Source organism: Salmo salar, chromosome ssa01, assembly GCF_905237065.1.
Source record: "Salmo salar chromosome ssa01, Ssal_v3.1, whole genome shotgun sequence".
In the NCBI taxonomy this organism is placed as follows: Eukaryota; Metazoa; Chordata; class Actinopteri; order Salmoniformes; family Salmonidae; genus Salmo; species Salmo salar.
The window spans coordinates 120,180,005-120,199,875 of NC_059442.1; the positions used below are offsets into that span (position 1 = coordinate 120,180,005).

Consider the following 19,871-nt stretch of genomic DNA (forward strand, 5'->3'; position numbering starts at 1 on the left):
GGGTACGTTTTTTTATCCGACCGTGAAAATACTGCCCCCTATCCTAAACAGGTTAATAAACTATGCAGTATTTTGTTTTTTTATGTATTATTTCTTACACTGTTACCCCAGGAAATCTTAATTCTTATTACATACAGCCGGGAAGAACTATTGGATATAAGAGCAATGTCAACTTACTAACATTACGACCAGAAATACGACTTTCCCGAAGCGGATCCTCTGCCTGGACCACCACCCAAGACAATGGATCGGATCCCAGTAGGCGACGCAAAACAATGGTGCCGCAGAAAGGGCAGACAGAGCGGTCTTCTGGTCAGGCTCTGTAGACAGGCACATCGCTCACCGCTCCCGAGTATACTACTCACCAATGTCCAGTCTTTTGACAAGGTAGACGAAATTCGAGCAAGGGTTGCCTTCCAGAGAGACATCAGAGATTGTAACATTCTCTGTTTCACGGAAACATGGCTCACTTGGGATACGTTATCAGAGTCAGTACAGCCACCCGGTTTCTTCACGCATCGCGCCGACAGAAACAAACATCTTTCTGGTAAGAAGAAGGTTGGGGGTGTATGCCTTATGATGAACGTGTCGTGGTGTGATCATAACAACATACAGGAACTCAAGTCCTTTTGTTCACCTGACCTAGAATTCCTTACAATCAAATGCCGACCGCATTTTCTACCAAGAGAATTCTCTTCGATTATAATCACAGCTGTGTATATCCCCCCAAAGCAGACACCTCGACGGCCCTGAAAGAACTTAGTTGGAGTAGAGTCGCAATTCAATGGCTCAGACACGAGACGTATGTGGCAGGGTCTACAGTCAATCACGGATTACAAAAAGAAAACCAGCCCCGTCGCGGACACTGACGTCTTGCTCCCAGACAAACTAAACAACTTCTTTGTGCGCTTTGAGGACAATACAATGCCACTGACACGGCCCACTACCAAACCTGCGGGCTCTCCTTCACCGCAGCCAACATGAGTAAAACATTTAAACGCGTTAACCCTTGCAATAGATGCACAGACGATGCAATCACCATCCATACTGCACACTGCCCTATCCCATCTGGATAAGAGAAATACCTATGTAAGAATGCTGTTCATTGACTATAGCTCAGCATTCAAAACCATAGTACCCTGCAAGCTCATCATTAAGTTTGAAGCCCTGGGTCTCAACCCCGCCCTGTGCAACTGGGTCCTGGACTTCCTGACGGCAGCCCCCAGGTGGTGAAGGTAGGAAACAATATCTCCACTTCGCTGATCCTCAACACTGGGGCCCCCACAAAGGTGCATGCTCAGCCCCCTCCTGTACTCCCTGTTCACCCATGACTGCGTGGCCATGCACGCCTCCAACTCAATCATCAAGTTTGCAGATGACACAACAGTAGTAGGCTTGATTACCAACAATGACGAGACAGCCTACAGGGAGGAGGAGACGTGGTGTCAGGCAAATAACCTCTCACTCAACATCAACAAAACAAAGGAGATGATCGTGGACTTTAGGAAACAGCAGAGGGAGCACCCCCCTATCCATATCGACGGAACAGCAGTGGAGAAGGTGGAAAGTTTTAAGTTCCTCGGCGTACACATCACTGACAAACTGAAATGGTCCACACACACAGACAGTGTGGTGAAGAAGGCGCGACAGCGCCTCTTCAACCACAGGAGGCTGAAGAAATTTGGCTTGTCAACTAAAACCCTCACAAACTTTTACAGATTCACAATTGAGAGCATCCTGTTGGGCTGTATCACCGCCTGGTACAGCAGCTTCACCGCCCACAAACGCAGGGATCTCCAGAGGCTGGTGCGGTCTGAACAATGCATCACCGGGGGCAAACTACCTGCCCTCCAGGACACCTACAGCACCCGATGTCACAGGAAGACCTAAAAATATAATCAAAGACAACAACCACCCGAGCCACTACCCGTTCACCCCGCTACTATCCAGAAGGTGAGGTCAGTACAGGTGCATCAAAGCTGGTACCGAGAGACTGAAAAACAGCTTCTATCTCAAGGCCATCAGACTGTTCAACAGCCATCACTAGCACAGAGAGGCTGCTGCCTACATACAGACTTGAAATAATTGGCCACTTTAATAAATGGAACACTAGTCACTTTAATAATGCCACTTTAATAATGTTTACATATATTGCATTACTCATCTCATGTGTATATACTGTATTGTACACCATCTATTACATCTTAGCCTATGCGCTCTGACATTTCTCATCCATTCCCAGCAGCACACCACTCTGCATCCCACTGCTGGCTTGCTTCTGAAGCTAAGCAGGCTTGTTCCTGGATGGGAGACCAGATGCTGCTGGTAGTGGTGTTGGAGGGCCAGTAGGAGGCATACTTTCCTGTGGTCTAAAAAAAAATATTCAATTTCCCTGTGTAGGGTGTTTCCTTTTAGATGGGATGTTCAACAGGTGTCCTGCCTCTCTCTGCGGTCACTAACGATCCCATGGTACTTATCGTAAGAGTAGGGATGTTAACACTGGTGTCCTGGCTAAATTCCCAAACTGGCCCTCATACCATCATGGTCACCTAATCATCCCTAGTTTACAATTGACTCATTCATCTCCCCTGTAACTATTCCCCAGGTTATTGCTGTAAATGAGAATGTGTTCAGTCAACTTACCTGATAAAATAAAAATCTATATATTCCTTTACTTAGATTTGTGTGTATTAGGTATATGTTGTCGAATCCTTAGATATTACTTGTTGGTTATTGCTGCACTGTCGGAACTAGAAGCACAAGCATTTCGCTACACTCACAATCTACTAACAATGTGTAGGTGACCAATACATTTTATTTTATTTGATGTTGATTTTGATTCTACCTGGATTATGTTGGAGAGACTTCCATTAAAGAACACCCTCTGTGTTCTGTTAGACAGGTAACTCTTTATCCACAATGTAGAGGGGGTGTAAAAGCCATAACAGATACGTTTTCCAGCAGCAGACTATGATTGATAATGTCAAAAGCCACACTGAAGTCTAACAAAACAGCCCCCACAAGCCTCGCTGGCCAGACTCATGTTGCTTGGACAAGTCAGAGGCTTCTGCGAGCATTATTAAGGGATGGGTTACACTGTTATCTGAATGTGCTGATAGTCTCACTTACAAAACTTGGGGTGGTCCTGATTTGTTATGGAGGTGCCCTACCCCTCATAGCCCCAATGTAATTTGATCCCTGCAGAGAACTCATACTTAGGAAATAACTGGCTATTTCATGGCCCTGAGAGCCTCTATATACAGTATGTGTAATAAATGGGTACTGCACTTATTCAACCCCCCTCTAAAAGCCTTTATTTTGATGAGAAGGCCCCCTAACCATTACTCTTTGCCCAAAGTTGGAAAAAGGTCTTCTGAAGACCCGGAAGGTCGGGTGTGGCTAAGGCATGATAAATACAGTATCCGTATGTTTATATTTAGTTCTTCACTCTCTAAAAGTTCTGATTCAAAAAACATTTGGGTCATTTCTAGAATATACTCTGTCTGTATCATGAGGTGCGTCATACTGTATGGATAGAGAAAAAAAAGGCTTTGACATTGTATATTTTTATTTTATTTGTAATTGCATCGCTAGTCCATACAAATACAAGTTTACATAGATGCTCATTTGGCATGCTGCAAATGTATAGTGTCTGACATTATTTATCCTAGCCAGTGCCACACCCGACCTTCTGGGTATTCAGAGAACCTTTTTAGATAGCATTGTACTTCAGGGTCAAGACTCTCCTTGGCCTCAATGGCCTGTTACCATCCTATTATTTGTAAATTAGACATTCAGTGCAAAATGAGGGGCAAACTAAACTGAACATTTGTTTGTGGGAGAAAAGGAAATAGCACTCTAAGCTTTAACACGCAATGTTTTACAAACTATGTCTTATTCGTGTAGAGTCAACATGTTTTCCGTCTAAGAGTCCTCTAAAGAGGACTCTGCAACTGACAAATTGTCTTTTAAACATCCTATAACTAAACTAAAACCTTTATATTTGAATATGTTACTATATGAAATGTCTAGAAGTTCTTATATTACTTATTACACTTATTACACATTAGAATTACAACTTCCAGCCCTGAATTTGCCCTTGTAGTTTGATGTCAAATCATTTCAATCCATGCAAATAGTGTGAAACAATTAATTAAATTAAAAAAATAGAAAATTATATTAAATTATCTCCACATGGATAATTGTTTTCAAATTATTTTATCCACAATGGATAATTGTCTTCAAATTATTTTATCCAGCTCTTTTATGCACCATTATGAAGCAAGGATCTGGGTGAATTTTAGGCTGTCTGCCCATAACCTGTGTGAGTAGCAAGTCAGCCAACCCTGGGGTGTACTCACTAGAAAGCAAACAGAAGCAAACGGGCCGAAGCGGGGACCGGCTAACCTGAATTTGTCCAATAACAAACGCTCGTTTTAATTGCAAAGCGTTTTCTACAGTGTGCACTAATGAATACAACACTGTTACTTTTCCTCTCAATCAGGCAGAAACAGTAACCGTATTGACACACGTGTTGAAGGGACAACAGCAGACATTGCGTTGTGACCAATCAACATTCGCTTAGCGCACAAGCGCGACCTTCTCACTAACCTACAAATATCCACTGGCATTATTCATACAGTTTATTACACCGTCACCACCCCGGATTGCAGACGACCTCCTTTTATTGTGAAAGATCTCATTATTAACCAGGCAGCAGATAACTAAACTTAGCATACATCCCTTTTCTTGCAATGACTTAAAACTAAGAAGAGTAAAGAAGTGATTACCATGATATTCGATTAGAATAAACAGATAAAATCGGTAACTAATACAGAATCCAAGTTCTACCACTTTACAAGTTACTGAAAAACGGAAAACTGACCACAAACCACAAAAGCGGACAACAAGGTCAACTTTGACGATGTTTTGTTCTTAATGTATGCACGTGAACTGAAGGAACTTGAAGATAAAAGCGCCCTGGCTCAGTTGCCACATTTCAACGGTATAGTCCTCTTCTTGCTGTGTTAAAACTTTTACGCGCTGTTGTCCTGCATCATGACTCAAAGATCTTGTGCTGTATATGGAATTGGGATTGTCTGCGCTCATCTGCTGTTCATCGGGATTGGCTTGTTTGTGGCTCAAGTATTTCAAACTGTAATACATAACCGGTTAAAAAAGGTAAGTTAAGAAGAATGCAAAAGTTTTTATAAATTTTCATGTTATATTTGCACGTCAAATATTCCACAGGTGCCAAATAAATCAAAATGCAGTGTTACAGCAGTGTTACAATGTCATGAGGCGTGGGAGCAAGTAGCCTAGCGGTTAAGAACTTTGGGCCATTTAACCGAAAGGTCGTTTTTTGACTAGGTTCCTGAGCCAACTAAGTGAAAAATCTGTCAACGTGTCCTTGAGCAAGGCACTTAACCCTAATTGCTCTAGGGTTGCTGTCAATAATGGCTTATCCCTGGCCGTGACCTCACTCTCTGAGGGTGTTTCAGGGGAGTAGGATATTAAAAAAAAACTAATTTCTAATTCACACACATGTACATGTGTAAAATAGGACAAACGTAAGCACCCGCCTAATTACTATGAGACAATCATAAATACAGGTTAGCGACTGCAAATCATCAGGCACCAATCTGTCCGAATAATTTTGCTTGGGGTACCGAGAACAAAATAGCTTAGTGCACCCCTCTGTGAAGTTCAACAAACTGCAGCGGACGTTTTCTCAGAATCAATGCATAGGTCACTGAGTTTTAGGCTGGTCTCATAGACTAGATGTCACATAGTTAATGAAAATCCGGGACTCTCAAATTAGTATGATATGTTACACTTGGTATGGTTACATAAGACAGTCTGTCTGTCTGTCTGTGTCTGTTTGTCTGTCTGTCTACATGTCAGACAGACAGAGGTGGGAGAGAGGAGGGAGAGGGAGAAACAGTGATTAGAGGAGGGGGAGAGAGGTAAGAAGGAGGGTGAGATAATGGAGAGGGGAGGAGAGAGAGAAAAGGCAGGGAGTGAAGGAGGGGGGAGAGGGAGAAGGAGGGAGGGGAGAGAGACTCAAGAGACAGGCAGAGAAGGGAGACAGATGAAAGGAGGGGGAGGGAAAGAAGGGAAAGTGAGGGAGGTGGAGAGAGCGAGAGAGACAGAGAGGGTGAGAAAGGTGGAGGGTGTGAAAGAAGGGGGAGGGAGAGAGAAGATAATGAGGGAGGGAGGGATAAAGAGGAGGTAGAGAGTGAGACAGAGACAGACATGAGATAATATAAACAAGAAAAATGTTAACACTGCGACAGTGATCTTTTTCCATTGACTGCAACGTACTGAGAAAAATATCAGCTACCGTGACATTTAACTTTTTGCAAAACCATGTCAGGATGACGTTTTCCTATTATATCATGTTGGAGTGTAAAATGAGGTGGAAGGATGGTGGAAGGGTAGGCATATACAGTGAGGGAAAAATGTATTTGATCCCCTGCTGATTTTGTACGTTTGCCCACTGACAAAGAAATGATCAGTCTATAATTTTAATGGTAGGTTTATTTGAACAGTGAGAGACAGAATAACAACAAAAAAATCCAGAAAAACGCATGTCAAAAATGTTATAAAATGATTTGCATTTTAATGAGGGAAATAAGTATTTGACCCCTCTGCAAAACATGACTTAGTACTTGGTGGCAAAACCCTTGTTGGCAATCACAGAGGTCAGACGTTTCTTGTAGTTGGCCACCAGGTTTGCACACATCTCAGGAGGGATTTTGTCCCACTCTTCTTTGCAGATCTTCTCCAAGTCATTAAGGTTTCGAGGCTGACGTTTGGCAACTCGAACCTTCAGCTCCCTCCACAGATTTTCTATGGGATTAGGCCACTCCAGGACCTTAATGTGCTTCTTCTTGAGCCACTCCTTTGTTGCCTTGGCCGTGTGTTTTGGGTCATTGTCATGCTGGAATACCGATCCACGACCCATTTTCAATGCCCTGGCTGAGGGAAAGAGGTTCTCACCCAAGATTTGACGGTACATGGCCCCGTCCATCGTCCCTTTGATGCTGTGAAGTTGTCCTGTCCCCTTAGCAGAAAAACACCCCCAAAGCATAATGTTTCCACCTCCATGTTTGACGGTGGGGATGGTGTTCTTGGGGTCATAGGCAGCATTCCTCCTCCTCCAAACACGGCGGGTTGAGTTGATGCCAAAGAGCTCCATTTTGGTCTCATCTGACCACAACACTTTCACCCAGTTGTCCTCTGAATCATTCAGATGTTCATTGGCAATCTTCAGACGGGCATGTATATGTGCTTTCTTGAGCAGGGGAACCTTGCGGGCGCTGCAGGATTCCAGTCCTTCACGGCGTAGTGTGTTACCAATTGTTTTCTTGGTGACTATGGTCCCAGCTGCCTTGAGATCATTGACAAGATCCTCCGGTGTAGTTCTGGGCTGATTCCTCACCGTTCTCATGATCATTGCAACTCCACGAGGTGAGATCTTGCATGGAGCCCCAGGCCAAGGGAGTTTGACAGTTCTTTTGTGTTTCTTCCATTTGCAAATAATCGCACCAACTGTTGTCACCTTCTCACCAAGCTGCTTGGCGATGGTTTTACTCAGTAATGTGTTGTATTGGATTTGCCCCAAACATAACACTTTGTATTTAGGACTAAAAGTTAATTGCTTTGCCAAATGTTTTGAAGTATTACTTTACTGCCTTGTTGCAAACAGGATGCATGTTTTGGAATATTTGTATACCTTCTTTTCACTCTGTAAATTAGGTTAGTATTGAGGAGTAATTACAATGTTGTGTATCCATCCTCAGCTTTCTCCTATCACAGCCATTGCCCATCTAGGGTTCTAGGTCTTGGGAGTCAGCCAATTGGGTGACAGACAAGGCCTCTAAATCTTAGTAGTCATCCAATTGGGTGAGAGACAAGGATTATAGATTTTATGTATCAGCCAATGGGTGACAGACAAGGCCTCTAAATCTTAGGAGTCATCCAATTGGGTGAGCGACAAGGATTATACATTTTAGGTGTCAGCCAATTGGGTAACAGACCAGGGTTATAGATCTTAGGAGTCAGCCAATTGGGTGAGAGACAAGTGTAAAATAAGCCAGATGTGAACTAGTAGTAACAGTTGTGCCACCCTGACATACCATCCCGGGTGCATCTGTCTTTCCAAAAACAAATAATACATAGGAAATGTTGTCAGATAATTAGGCTAGTCTGCTCCCCTGACCTAAATCTACAGTATTACCCCTGTTTACCGTGAGGTATGCAGAGGTTATGCCAGCCAGGCAAACAATGATCCTTTACTCACTATCCTGATGTGAGACTAGGAGTAGGAGACTGAATAGGAGACAAAGCAAGCAACAAACAAAGAAGATAGGCTTTTGAAAAAGTAAAAATGTTTCATAAAATTGCACAGTTATCTTAGCTAGCTGAATTGTTTACCAGTTGCTAAGCAGTTGCTAGGGACTCTCCTGAAAGAAGCTAGCTAGCTAACAAAGAATAACAAAGAATATCTAGTTAACAGAAGAAAAGAGAGACAAAATAAGGACAGAAGAAAAAGGACATCAAAGTGAAACAGTCCTCTAAAGACACAAGAGACAATAGTACAAGAAACAACGCTTCTATTGAGTTTATATTCTATTTCTATAGCTTCTTCAAGGTTTCCAAGATGGCGTAGCAGTCAGACGTCCTTTGTCCTCGTCTTGTCCCGTGTGTATGTATTTTTTGTCTTTTTCTTCGCATACCTTTTTGTATATTTTTTCGAGAAACTCAACTTCTGCAACACGCCTCACCAAATGTGGTGCGGATCTGTTTTTTATTTTATTTAATTTTTGTAAGTATTATTCACCTCGTATCCAAAATCCACAACAGAAGCTAGCCAGAAGTTAGCCAGCTCACTAGCCAACGTTAGTATTCAGCTAACCACGGCTAGCGGTCATCAGCTATCCTTTAGCTCGGAAAGCTATCGCCAGTTTTGTACAACGCGACTCAGACCAGAGCATACTGGACCTATTTTCTCTCCATATCCCCGGATTTCTACCGCAAGCTCTGGACATTTACACCTGGATCTTGCAGCTAACTAGCTGCTATCCGAGTGACTATTTGCTAACGTCGATTCCAGAGCAAACACCAATTATCCCGGAGCTAGCCGGCTGAAGAGTTCCATCAGCCACTCCTGGGCTACAATCACCTATCCAGACCCGTTTTACTGCCGATGCGGAGCCCCACCGGGCCTTCACGACTGGAATTCCGACGTTATCTGCCCAAGGGAGTTATTCAACTGGCCCCTCCATCACGACGTAACCTGAACGCCCATCTGCTAACTGCAGCCCGCTAATCGTTAGCTGTCTTGAGCATATTGGCTGCTATCTGAACAGGTCTATTGAACAATCTTCTTGGGCCACTATAACTATAACTATTTTGACAATTGGATTGGTCCCCTCTACCACACGGAACCCACTAATCTACAGACAGAAACGCACGGGGTGGCTAAAAACAGACCTCCATCTTCTGCTAGCTTGCTACCCATGGTTCGGCTAGCTGTCTGAATCGCCGTGACCCCAACCAACCTCACTACTCACTGGACCCTTATGATCACTCAGCTAAGCATGCCTCTCCTTAATGTCAATATGCCTTGTCCATTGCTGTTCTGGTTTGTGTTTATTGGCTTATTTCACTGTAGAGCCTCTAGCCCTGCTCATTATACCTTATCCAACCCTTCAGTTCCACCACCCACACATGCGATGACATCACCTGGTTTCAATGATGTTACTAGAGACAATATCTCTTTCTTCATCAGTCAATGCCTAGGTTTACCTTGACTGTATTCACATCCTACCATACCTTTGTCTGTACACTATGCCTTGAATCTATTTTATTGCCCCCAGAAACCTGTCCCTTTTACTCTCTGTTCCGGACGTCCTAGAAGTCCAATTCTCATGGCTTTTAGCCGTACACTTATCCTACTCCTCCTCTGTTCCTCTGGCGATGTAGAGGTGAATCCAGGCCATGCAGTGCCTAGCTCCACTCCTATTCCCCAGGCGCTCTCTTTTGATGACTTCTGTAACCGTAAAAGCCTTGGCTTCATGCATGTTAACATTAGAAGCCTCCTCCCTAAATTTGTTTTATTCACTGCTTTAGCACACTCTGCCAACCCGGATGTCTTAGCCGTGTCTGAATCCTGGCTTAGGAAGACCACCAATAACTCTGAAATCTCCATCCCTAACTACAACATTTTCAGACAAGATAGAATGGCCAAAGGGGGTGGTGTTGCAATCTACTGCAGAGATAGCCTGCAGATTTCTGTCCTACTATCAGGTCTGCACCCAAACAATTTGAACTTCTACTTTTAAAAATCCACCTCTCTAAAAACAAGTCTGTTACCGTTGCCGCCTGCTATAGACCACCCTCTGCCCCCAGCTGTGCTCTGGACACCATATGTGAACTGATTGCCTCCCATCTATCTTCAGAGCTCGGTGACCTGAACTGTGACATGCTTAACACCCCGGCCATCCTACAATCTAAGCTTGATGCCCTCAATCTCACGCAAATTATCAATGAACCTACCTGGTACAACTCCAATGCTGTAAACACGGGCACCCTCATAGATATTATCCTAACAAATTTGCCCTCTAAATACACCTCTGCTGTTTTCAACCATGATCTCAGCGATCACTGCCTCATTGCCTGCATCCGTAATGGGTCAGTGGTCAAACGACCTCCACTCATCACTATCAAACGCTCCCTGAAACACTTCAGTGAGCAGGCCTTTCGAATCGACCTGGCCCGGGTATCCTGGAAGGATATCGACCTCATCCCGTCAGTAGAGAATGCCTGGTTATTTTTTTTAACCTCTCTAGGGTAGGTGGCACCAAATCGTCCCACCTACGTAACAGCCAGTGTAATCCCGTGGCGCGGTATTCAAAAACCTCAAAAATGCAAAAACTTCAATTTTTCAAACATATGACTATTTTACACCATTTTAAAGACAAGACTCTCGTTAATCTAACCACACTGTCCGATTTCAAAAAGGCTTTACAACGAAAGCAAAACATTAGATTATGTCAGCAGAGTACCCAGCCAGAAATAATCAGACACCCATTTTTCAAGCTAGCATATAATGTCACATAAACCCAAACCACAGCTAAATGCAGCACTAACCTTTGATGATCTTCATCAGATGACAACCCTAGGACATTATGTTATACAATACATGCATGTTTTGTTCAATCAAGTTCATATTTATATCAAAAACCAGCTTTTTACATTAGCATGTGACTAGCATGTGACTAGCATTCCCACCGAACACTGCCGGTGAATTTACTAAATTACTCACGATAAACGTTCACAAAAAGCATAACAATTATTTTAAGAATTATAGATACAGAACTCCTCTATGCACTCGATATGTCCGATTTTAAAATAGCTTTTCGGTGAAAGCACATTTTGCAATATTCTCAGTAGATAGCCCAGCATCACAGGGCTAGCTATTTAGACACCCAGCAAGTTTAGCACTCACCAAAGTCAGATTTACTATAAGAAAAATGTTATTACCTTTGCTGTCTTCGTCAGAATGCACTCCCAGGAATTCTACTTCAATAACAAATGTTGGTTTGGTTCAAAATAATCCATAGTTATATCCAAACAGCGGTGTTTTGTTCGTGCGTTCAAGACACTATCCGAAAGGGTAAATAAGGGTGACGAGTATGGCGCAATTCGTGACAAAAAATGTCTAAATATTCCATTACCGTACTTCGAAGCATGTCAACCGCTGTTTAAAATCAATTTTTATGCCATTTTTCTCATAAAAAAGCGATAATATTCCGACCGGGAATCTGCGTTTAGGTAAACAGACGAAAGAAAATAAAGCATTCGGTCGACACGGGCACGCGCCTAAGCCCATAGTACTCTGATCGGCCACTTGCCAAAAGCGATAATGTGTTTCAGCCAGAGGCTGCCTCGATATCGTTCAGCTTTTTCCCGGGCTCTGAGAGCCTATGGGAGCCGTAGGAAGTGTCACGTTAGAGCAAAGATCCTCAGTCTTCAATAAAAAGAGCCAAGATGAAACACAACTTGTCAGACAGGCCACTTCCTGCATGGAATCTTCTCAGGTTTTGGCCTGCCATTTGAGTTCTGTTATACTCACAGACACCATTCAAACAGTTTTAGAAACTTTAGGGTGTTTTCTATCCAAAGCCAATAATTATATGCATATTCTAGTTACTGGGCAGGAGTAGTAACCAGATTAAATCGGGTACGTTTTTTATCCGGCCGTGTCAATAATGCCCCCTAGCCCTAACAGGTTAAATGCCTTCCTCACCATCTTAAATAAGCATGCCCCATTCAAGAAATTTAGAACCAGGAACAGATATAGCCCTTGGTTCTCTCCAGACCTGACTGCCCTTAACCAACACAAAAACATCCTGTGGCGTTCTGCATTAGCATCGAACAGCCCCCGTGAAATACAACTTTTTAGGGAAGTTAGAAACCAATATGCCAAGGCTAGCTTTTTCAAGCAGACATTTTTTTCCTGCAACACAAACTCAAAAAAGTTCTGGGACATTGTAAAGTCCATGGAGAATAAGAGCACCTCCAGTCAGCTGATGTTCTGAAAGAGCTGCAAAATCTGGACCCCCACATATCAGCCGGGCTAGACAATCTGGACCCTTTCTTTCTAAAATTATCTGCCGAAATTGTTGCAACCCCTATTACTAGCCTGTTCAACCTCTCTTTCGTGTCGTCTGAGATTCCCAAAGATTGGAAAGCAGCTGCGGTCATCCCCCTCTTCAAAGGGGGGACACACTCTTGACCCAAACTGCTACAGACCTATATCTGTCCTACCCTGCCTTTCTAAGGTCTTCGAAAGCCAAGTTAACAAACAGATCACCGACCATTTCGAATCCCACAGTACCTTCTGCGCAATGCAATCTGGTTTCAGAGCTGGTCATGGGTGCACCTCAGCCACGCTCAAGGTTCTAAACGATATCTTAACCACCATCAATAAGAAACAATACTGTGCAGCCTTATTCATTGACCTGGCCAAGGCTTTCGACTCTGTCAATCACCACATCCTCATCGGCAGACTCAACAGCCTTGGTTTCTCAAATGATTGCCTCGCCTGGTTCACCAACTACTTCTCCGACAGAGTTCAGTGTGTCTAATCTGAGGGCCTGTTGTCCGGGCCTCTGGCAGTCTCTATGGGTGTGCCACAGGGTTCTATTCTTGGGCCAACTCTCTTCTCTGTATATATCAACGATGTCGCTCTTGCTGCTGGTGAGTCTCTGATCCACCTCTACGCAGACGACACCATTCTGTATACTTCTGGCCCTTCTTTGGACACTGTGTTAACAACCCTCCAGACGAGCTTCAATGCCATACAACTCTCCTTCCGTGGCCTCCAACTGCTCTTAAATACAAGTAAAACTAAATTCATGCTCTTCAACTGATCGCTGCTTGCACCTGCCCGCCCATTCAGCATCACTACTCTGCACGGTTCTGACTTAGAATATGTGGACAACTACAAATACCTAGGTGTCTGGTTAGACTGTAAACTCTCCTTCCAGACTCACATAAAACATCTCCAATCCAAAGTTAAATCTAGAATTGGCTTCCTATTTCGCAACAAAGCATCCTTCACTCATGCTGCCAAATCGTACCCTCGTAAAACTGACCATCTTACCAATCCTCGACTTTGGTGATGTCATTTACAAAATAGCCTCCAACACCCTACTCAACAAATTGGATGCAGTCTATCACAGTGCCATCCGTTTTGTCACCAAAGCCCCATATACTACCCACCACTGCGACCTGTACGCTCTCCTTGGCTGGCCCTCACTTCATACTCGTCGCCAAACCCACTGGCTCCAGGTCATCTACAAGACCCTGCTAGGTAAAGTCCCCCCTTATCTCTGCTCGCTGGTCACCATAGTTGCACCCACCCGTAGCACGCGTTCCAGCAAGTATATCTCACTTGTCACCCCCAAAGCCAATTTCTCCTTTGGCCGCCTCTCCTTCCAGTTCTCTGCTACCAATGACTGGAACGAACTACAAAAATCTCTGAAACTGGAAACACTTATCTCCCTCACTAGCTTTAAGCTCCAGCTGTCAGAGCAGCTCACAGATCACTGTACCTGTACATAGCCCATCTATAAATAACCCAAACAACTACCTCTTCCCCTCCTGTATTTATTTATTTATTTTGCTCCTTTGCACCCCAGTATTTCTACTTTGCACACTCATCTACTATCAAATCTACCATTCCAGTGTTTTAATTGCTATATTTTATTTACTTCGCCACCATGGCCTATTTATTGCCTTTACCTCCCTTATCTCACCTCATTTGCTCACATTGTATATAGACTTATTTTTCTCCTGTATTATTGACTGTATGTTTGTTTTACTCCATGTGTATCTCTGTGTTGTTATTTACATTTACATTTTAGTAATTTAGCAGACGCTCTTATCCAGAGCGACTTACAGTAGTGAATGCATACATTTCATTTCATACATTTTTTTTTCCTGTGCTGGTTATATGTGTCGAACTGCTTTGCTTTATCTTGGCCAGGTCGCAGTTGTAAATGAGAACTTGTTCTCAACTTGCCTACCTGGTTAAATAAAGGTGAAATAAAGACACACAACACACACACTGTCCTGATGTGATGGACCTGACCAAGAATAGACCACACAAATCTGGACTTTATCTCTGGAGTGAATGTTACAAAATGTGGATGTTGAAACAACAAATGTTTGTTTAGCCTCTAGTGTTTGTTTAATTAGGTTACTCATTAAAGGGGTGTGTCCCAAATGGCACCCTATTCCCTATAACGTACACTACTACCCTATGGGCCCTGGTCAAAAGTAGTACACTATAAAGTGTGCAATTTGGGATGCATACATTGTGCACTGAGTGACTGTGTGGTCCCCTTGTCCAATTTATTGGATATTTAAGACCTAACATGAGGTTGAACTTAAGAAAAACACTAATTTGAATGAGTCAAGTTGTCATTAAAGTGACAAAGCAATTCCTCCTACATAACATGAGATTAATGGGCCCATAAAGTGGAGGAGTACGTTCCCTTTCATGACGTTACAGATGCTGTGTCTTAATTTGATCCAGTTTCTCACAGCAGGAAAATAATCCTGCAGCAAGAGGAAATGTGAATTGTTATGTGGATCATGGACATTTTTTGTAGGGGTTGATATATTTTTTGTTAGGGAAAATCAGGTCAGACATTTTTATGTGGAATTTTAAAAGCCTTTTCAAACATCGAATACAGTACAAGTTTGCAACAACAAGTTTGCAACAACAAGACAATCAAATTAAGATATGGCATCTGTATGTCAATTTACAATAGGCACTGAATAAATAACACCACTTGTTGCTATGGACAGATAGTTGTAAATTAATGAGTAATGCAAACTTTGAATGTGTAAGATATGTGTACGATAGCACAAGACTCTTCTCAGTGGTCAAAACTGTTTGAAAAATTATTACAAGCAGAACTTCTAGCCTAGTAGTTCACAACCAGGTTGTAATCTGGTTGTAATTCCGATTAAATCATTTCAACTTGTTTTGTCTGTTGGGATCTTTAAAGATGATGCTGAGGGATGGCCAGGAAAACATGAAATGCAACAGGTGCACAGACACAAACGCACATACGCACGCGTGCACACAAACTTGTTATTGTCTTGGACCTCTCGGCATAGTGGAGAGACCACTCCTCATATCAACTCATGGCTTGAAAGAGGGTTGTGGGCATATGGAATAATGTGCCATTTGGGACAGAACCGAGCTCATAGCTCAAACCACAGAAACCCTTCTGAACTCAGTAGTAGGCCCTCTTTGTGTGGTAAGCCTCTTACATACAGCATGGTAGGCTGGCTTATTGGGTAACAGTGAGAGCTGTGGCACCCAATTCCCTATATAGTGATTTGCTTTTGACCAGCTCTGGTCAAAAGTACTGCACTGTATAGGGAATGGGGGGCCATTTAAGACGCAGCCCTGAAGTGTTTGACAGCTCCACAGCCCCTATCTGGGTCACTGTAGTAAAGGATCACCATCGGCCAACTAGAGAGGTGATCTTAGCCCAGACCAGAACAATGCCCCCCAACATGTTAGAGATGGCTGTGTACAGAAGGAAATGTATGAATGCATTTGGTCTTAACCCCTAGCTTGTCAACATGAAGAAAGACCTCAACATCAAAGCCTACATGTTACATCTGCACCAGAAAGTGTTATATATTTTTCATAGAATGTTGCGTGAAAAGAACAACCCTGACTGAGGTTGATCATCTTATATGCTGTGTTTATTTACTTTTATTTAACCTTTATTTAACTAGGCAAATCACTCCTATCTAAGATGACAGGCACATTATCCTGAGCAACTCAGCTGGTCGTTTTGACGTTGGAGAGGTTGAGAGGGCATATCTTCGCCCCTCACCCACCCATCATTAACACAGAGAGACTCTCTCTCTCTCTCTCTCTCTCTCTCTCTCTCTCTCTCTCTCTCTCTCTCTCTCTCTCTCTCTGTGTTTGTGTGTTCAGATCAGAGGTCAGTGCCATGGAGCTCACCAATCACATGATCCACACACACACAAAAATTATAGTGTCTCTCTCAGTCAGCTTGGCTGGTGAAAGGATTTCCATTGGAAAACGTAGACAAAGCGAGGGCCTTTCCCCTCCATCCCTCTACCACTCCTCCCCTCCATCGCCACACACCCAACTCCCCAGGGAGGCATGTTTTTGTTCTCCTGTTTTCTTGCAGCCATGATGTTCAAAGTTAGGAAGGAACTTTCAGTTTCAAAACTTTGGATGTGCTGCTCTAGCAGTTAAAGAGTTATGATTGAGGTAAATAAGTATCCTTTCGTGGGAAGCCACTTAATAGCCACCTTGACTTTTTCAATATTTTGTTACATTAATGCCTTCCTCTAAAATAGATTAAATCGTTTTTTTTCCCATCATCAATCTACACACAATACCCCATAATTACAAAGCAAAAACAACCTTAAATATCACATTTACATACGTTTTCACACCCTTTACTCAGTACTTTGTTGAAGCACCTTTGGCAGCGATTACTGCCTCGAGTCTTATTGGGTATGACGCTACAAGCTTGGCACACCTGTATTTGGGGAGATTATCCCATTCTTCTCTGCAGGTCTCTCCAGAAATGTTCGATCGGGTTAAAGTTTGGGCTCTGGCTGGGCCAGAGGGATTGTGCCAGGTTTCCTCGAGACATGACGCTTGGCATTCAGGCCAAAGAGTTCAATCTTGGTTTCATCAGACCAGAGAATCTTATTTCTCATGGTCTGAGAGTCCTTTACGTGCCCTTTGGCAAACTCCAAGCGGGCTGTCATGTGCCTTTTACCCAATGAGTGGCTTTCGTCTGGCCACTCTACTATAAAGGCCTGATTGGTGGAGTGCTGCAGAGATGGTTGTCTTTCTGGATGGAGGCCACTCTGTTCTTGGGGACCTTCAATGCTGCAGACATTTTTTGGTGCCCTTCCCCAGATCTGTGCATCGACATAATCCTGTCTCAGAGCTCTATGGACAATTCCTTCGACCTCATGGCTTGGTTTTTGATCTGAAATGCACTGTCAACTGTGGAACCTTATATAGACAGGTGTGTGCCTTTCTAAATAGTATAAATAAAATTATGTCCAATTAATTGAATTTACCACATCGGTGGACTCCAATCAAGTTGTAGAAACATCTCAAGGATTATCAATGGAAACAGGATGCACCTGAGCTCAATTTTGAGTCTCCTAGCAAAGGTTCTGAATACTAATGTAAGGTATTTCTGTTTTTTTATCTTGAATAAATGTGCAAAAAAATCGAAAACCTGTTTTTGCTTTGTCATTATGGGGTATTGTGTGTAGATTGATGAAATTAAAAAATATATATATATATATTTTAGAATAAGGCTGTAACATAACAAAAGGTGGAAAAAGGGAAGGGGTATGAATACTTTCTGAATGCACTGTATACCAGCGTAAATCAAATATTGACATGGTTGAGCATAATAGATGTTTACATCAGTGGAGCTGATGTTAAGAAGTTACTTTAGGATTCAGTCCTGAATCCTCATACTTTGTATCAAAGTTTATACTTGTTGAGTGCAAAAGTAGCTTTTAAATAGCTTTGAAATCTGTTGTTTCACTGTATAGTGAAATGAGAACAGTGAGCTATTGAAATGGATCTTGGAATTGCAACCTGATCAAACTGTAACAGTAATATTTGTGTATGTTCATTACAGGAAATCCAAATAAAAATCCATTTAAATTACAGGTTACACTGTAACGCTGCAGATAGCAATACTGGGTGATTTGAAAAGTCATAGTCAATCGATGAATAATATTATAATTAATTTAGAAAATGTTTTTATCTTTAATTTACAATCTGTAGAAGCTATGAGAATAGAAAGGTTCAGTACTTTTGTGAAGCATCACGGCACAGTTGAAAAATATATGGCAAATAGAAATCCAAAATGGATGGTGTTAAGAGATAGATGGGAGGGGTTGGATGGAGCTGAAGGGTGGGACAAATAAAAACAAGATAACCAATGTAAAATATACAGGGTTTGTAAAATGTACAGTTGAAGTCGGAAGTTTACATACATCTTAGCCAAATACATTTAAACTCAGTTTTTCACAATTCCTGACATTTAAATCTAATAAAAAGTCCATGTCTTAGGTCAGTTAGGATCACCACTTTATTTTAAGAATGTGAAATGTCAGAATAATAGTAGAGAGAATAATTTATTTCAGCTTTTATTTCTTTCATCACATTCCCAGTGGGTCAGAAGTTTACATTACAGGTCGACCGATTAATCGGCATGGCCGATTAATTAGGGCCGATTTCAAGTTTTCATAACAATCTGTAATCTGTATTTTTGGACACCGATTGTGGCCGATTTTTATTTATTTTGTATTTTTTTACACCTTTATTTAACTAGGCAAGTCAGTTAAGAACACATTCTCATTTTCAATGATGTCCTAGGAACGGTGGGTTAACTGCCTTGTTCAGGGGCAGAATGACAGATTTTTACCTTGTCAGCTCGGGGATTTGTTTTTGCAACCTTCCGGTTACTAGTCCAACACTCTAACCACCTGCCTTACATTGCACTCCATGAGGTGCCTGCGTGGCAGGCTGACTACCTGTTACGCGAGGGCAGCAAGAAGCCAAGGTATGTTGCTAGGTAGCATTAAACTTATCTTATAAAAAACAATCAATCTTAACATAATCACTAGATAACTACACATGGTTGATGATATTACTAGTTTATCTAGCGTGTCCTGCGTTGCATATAATCAATGCGGTGCCTGTGAATTTCTCATCTAATCACAGCCTACTTCGCCAAACGGGTGGTGATTTAACAAGCGCATTCGCAAAAAAAGCACTGCCGTTGCACCAATGTGTAACTAACCATAAACATCAATGCCTTTCTTTAAAATCAATACACAAGTATATATTTTTAAACCTGCATATTTAGTTAATATTGCCTGCTAACATACATTTCTTATAACTAGGGAAATTGTGTCACTTCTCTTGTGTTCCGTGCAAGCAGTCAGGGTATTTACAGCAGTTTGGGCTGCCTGGCTCGTTGCGAACTGTGTGAAGTCCATTTATTCCTAATAAAGACCGTAATTAATTTGTCAGAATTGTACATAATTATGACATAACATTGAAGGTTGTACAATGTAACAGCAATATTTAGACTTAAGGATGCCATCCGTTAGATAAAATACGGAACGGTTCCGTATTTCACTGAAAGAATAAACGTTTTGTTTTCGAAATGATAGTTTACGGATTCTACCATATTAATGACCAAAGGCTCGTATTTCTGTGTGTTATTATGTTATAATTAAGTCTATGA

At 42.3% G+C, this 19,871-nt stretch overlaps 1 protein-coding gene across 2 annotated transcripts in view; it reads left to right on the forward strand.

Moving 5' to 3' along the window:
• Window positions 1-4,628: 4,628 nt before the first annotated feature.
• The window catches only part of LOC106560709 (lysosome membrane protein 2), a 63,099-nt gene continuing 47,856 nt past the window's right edge, over window positions 4,629-19,871 (forward strand). The window contains exon 1 of one of the 2 annotated variants that reach the window (XM_014123870.2): window positions 4,629-5,181. In XM_014123870.2, coding sequence (XP_013979345.1) covers window positions 5,059-5,181 — 123 coding nt within the window. In that variant the 5' untranslated portion in view covers window positions 4,629-5,058. Of the gene's footprint in view, window positions 5,182-19,123; window positions 19,182-19,871 lie in introns of those variants that run through there. The other variant, XM_014123878.2, reaches the window with a different exon arrangement.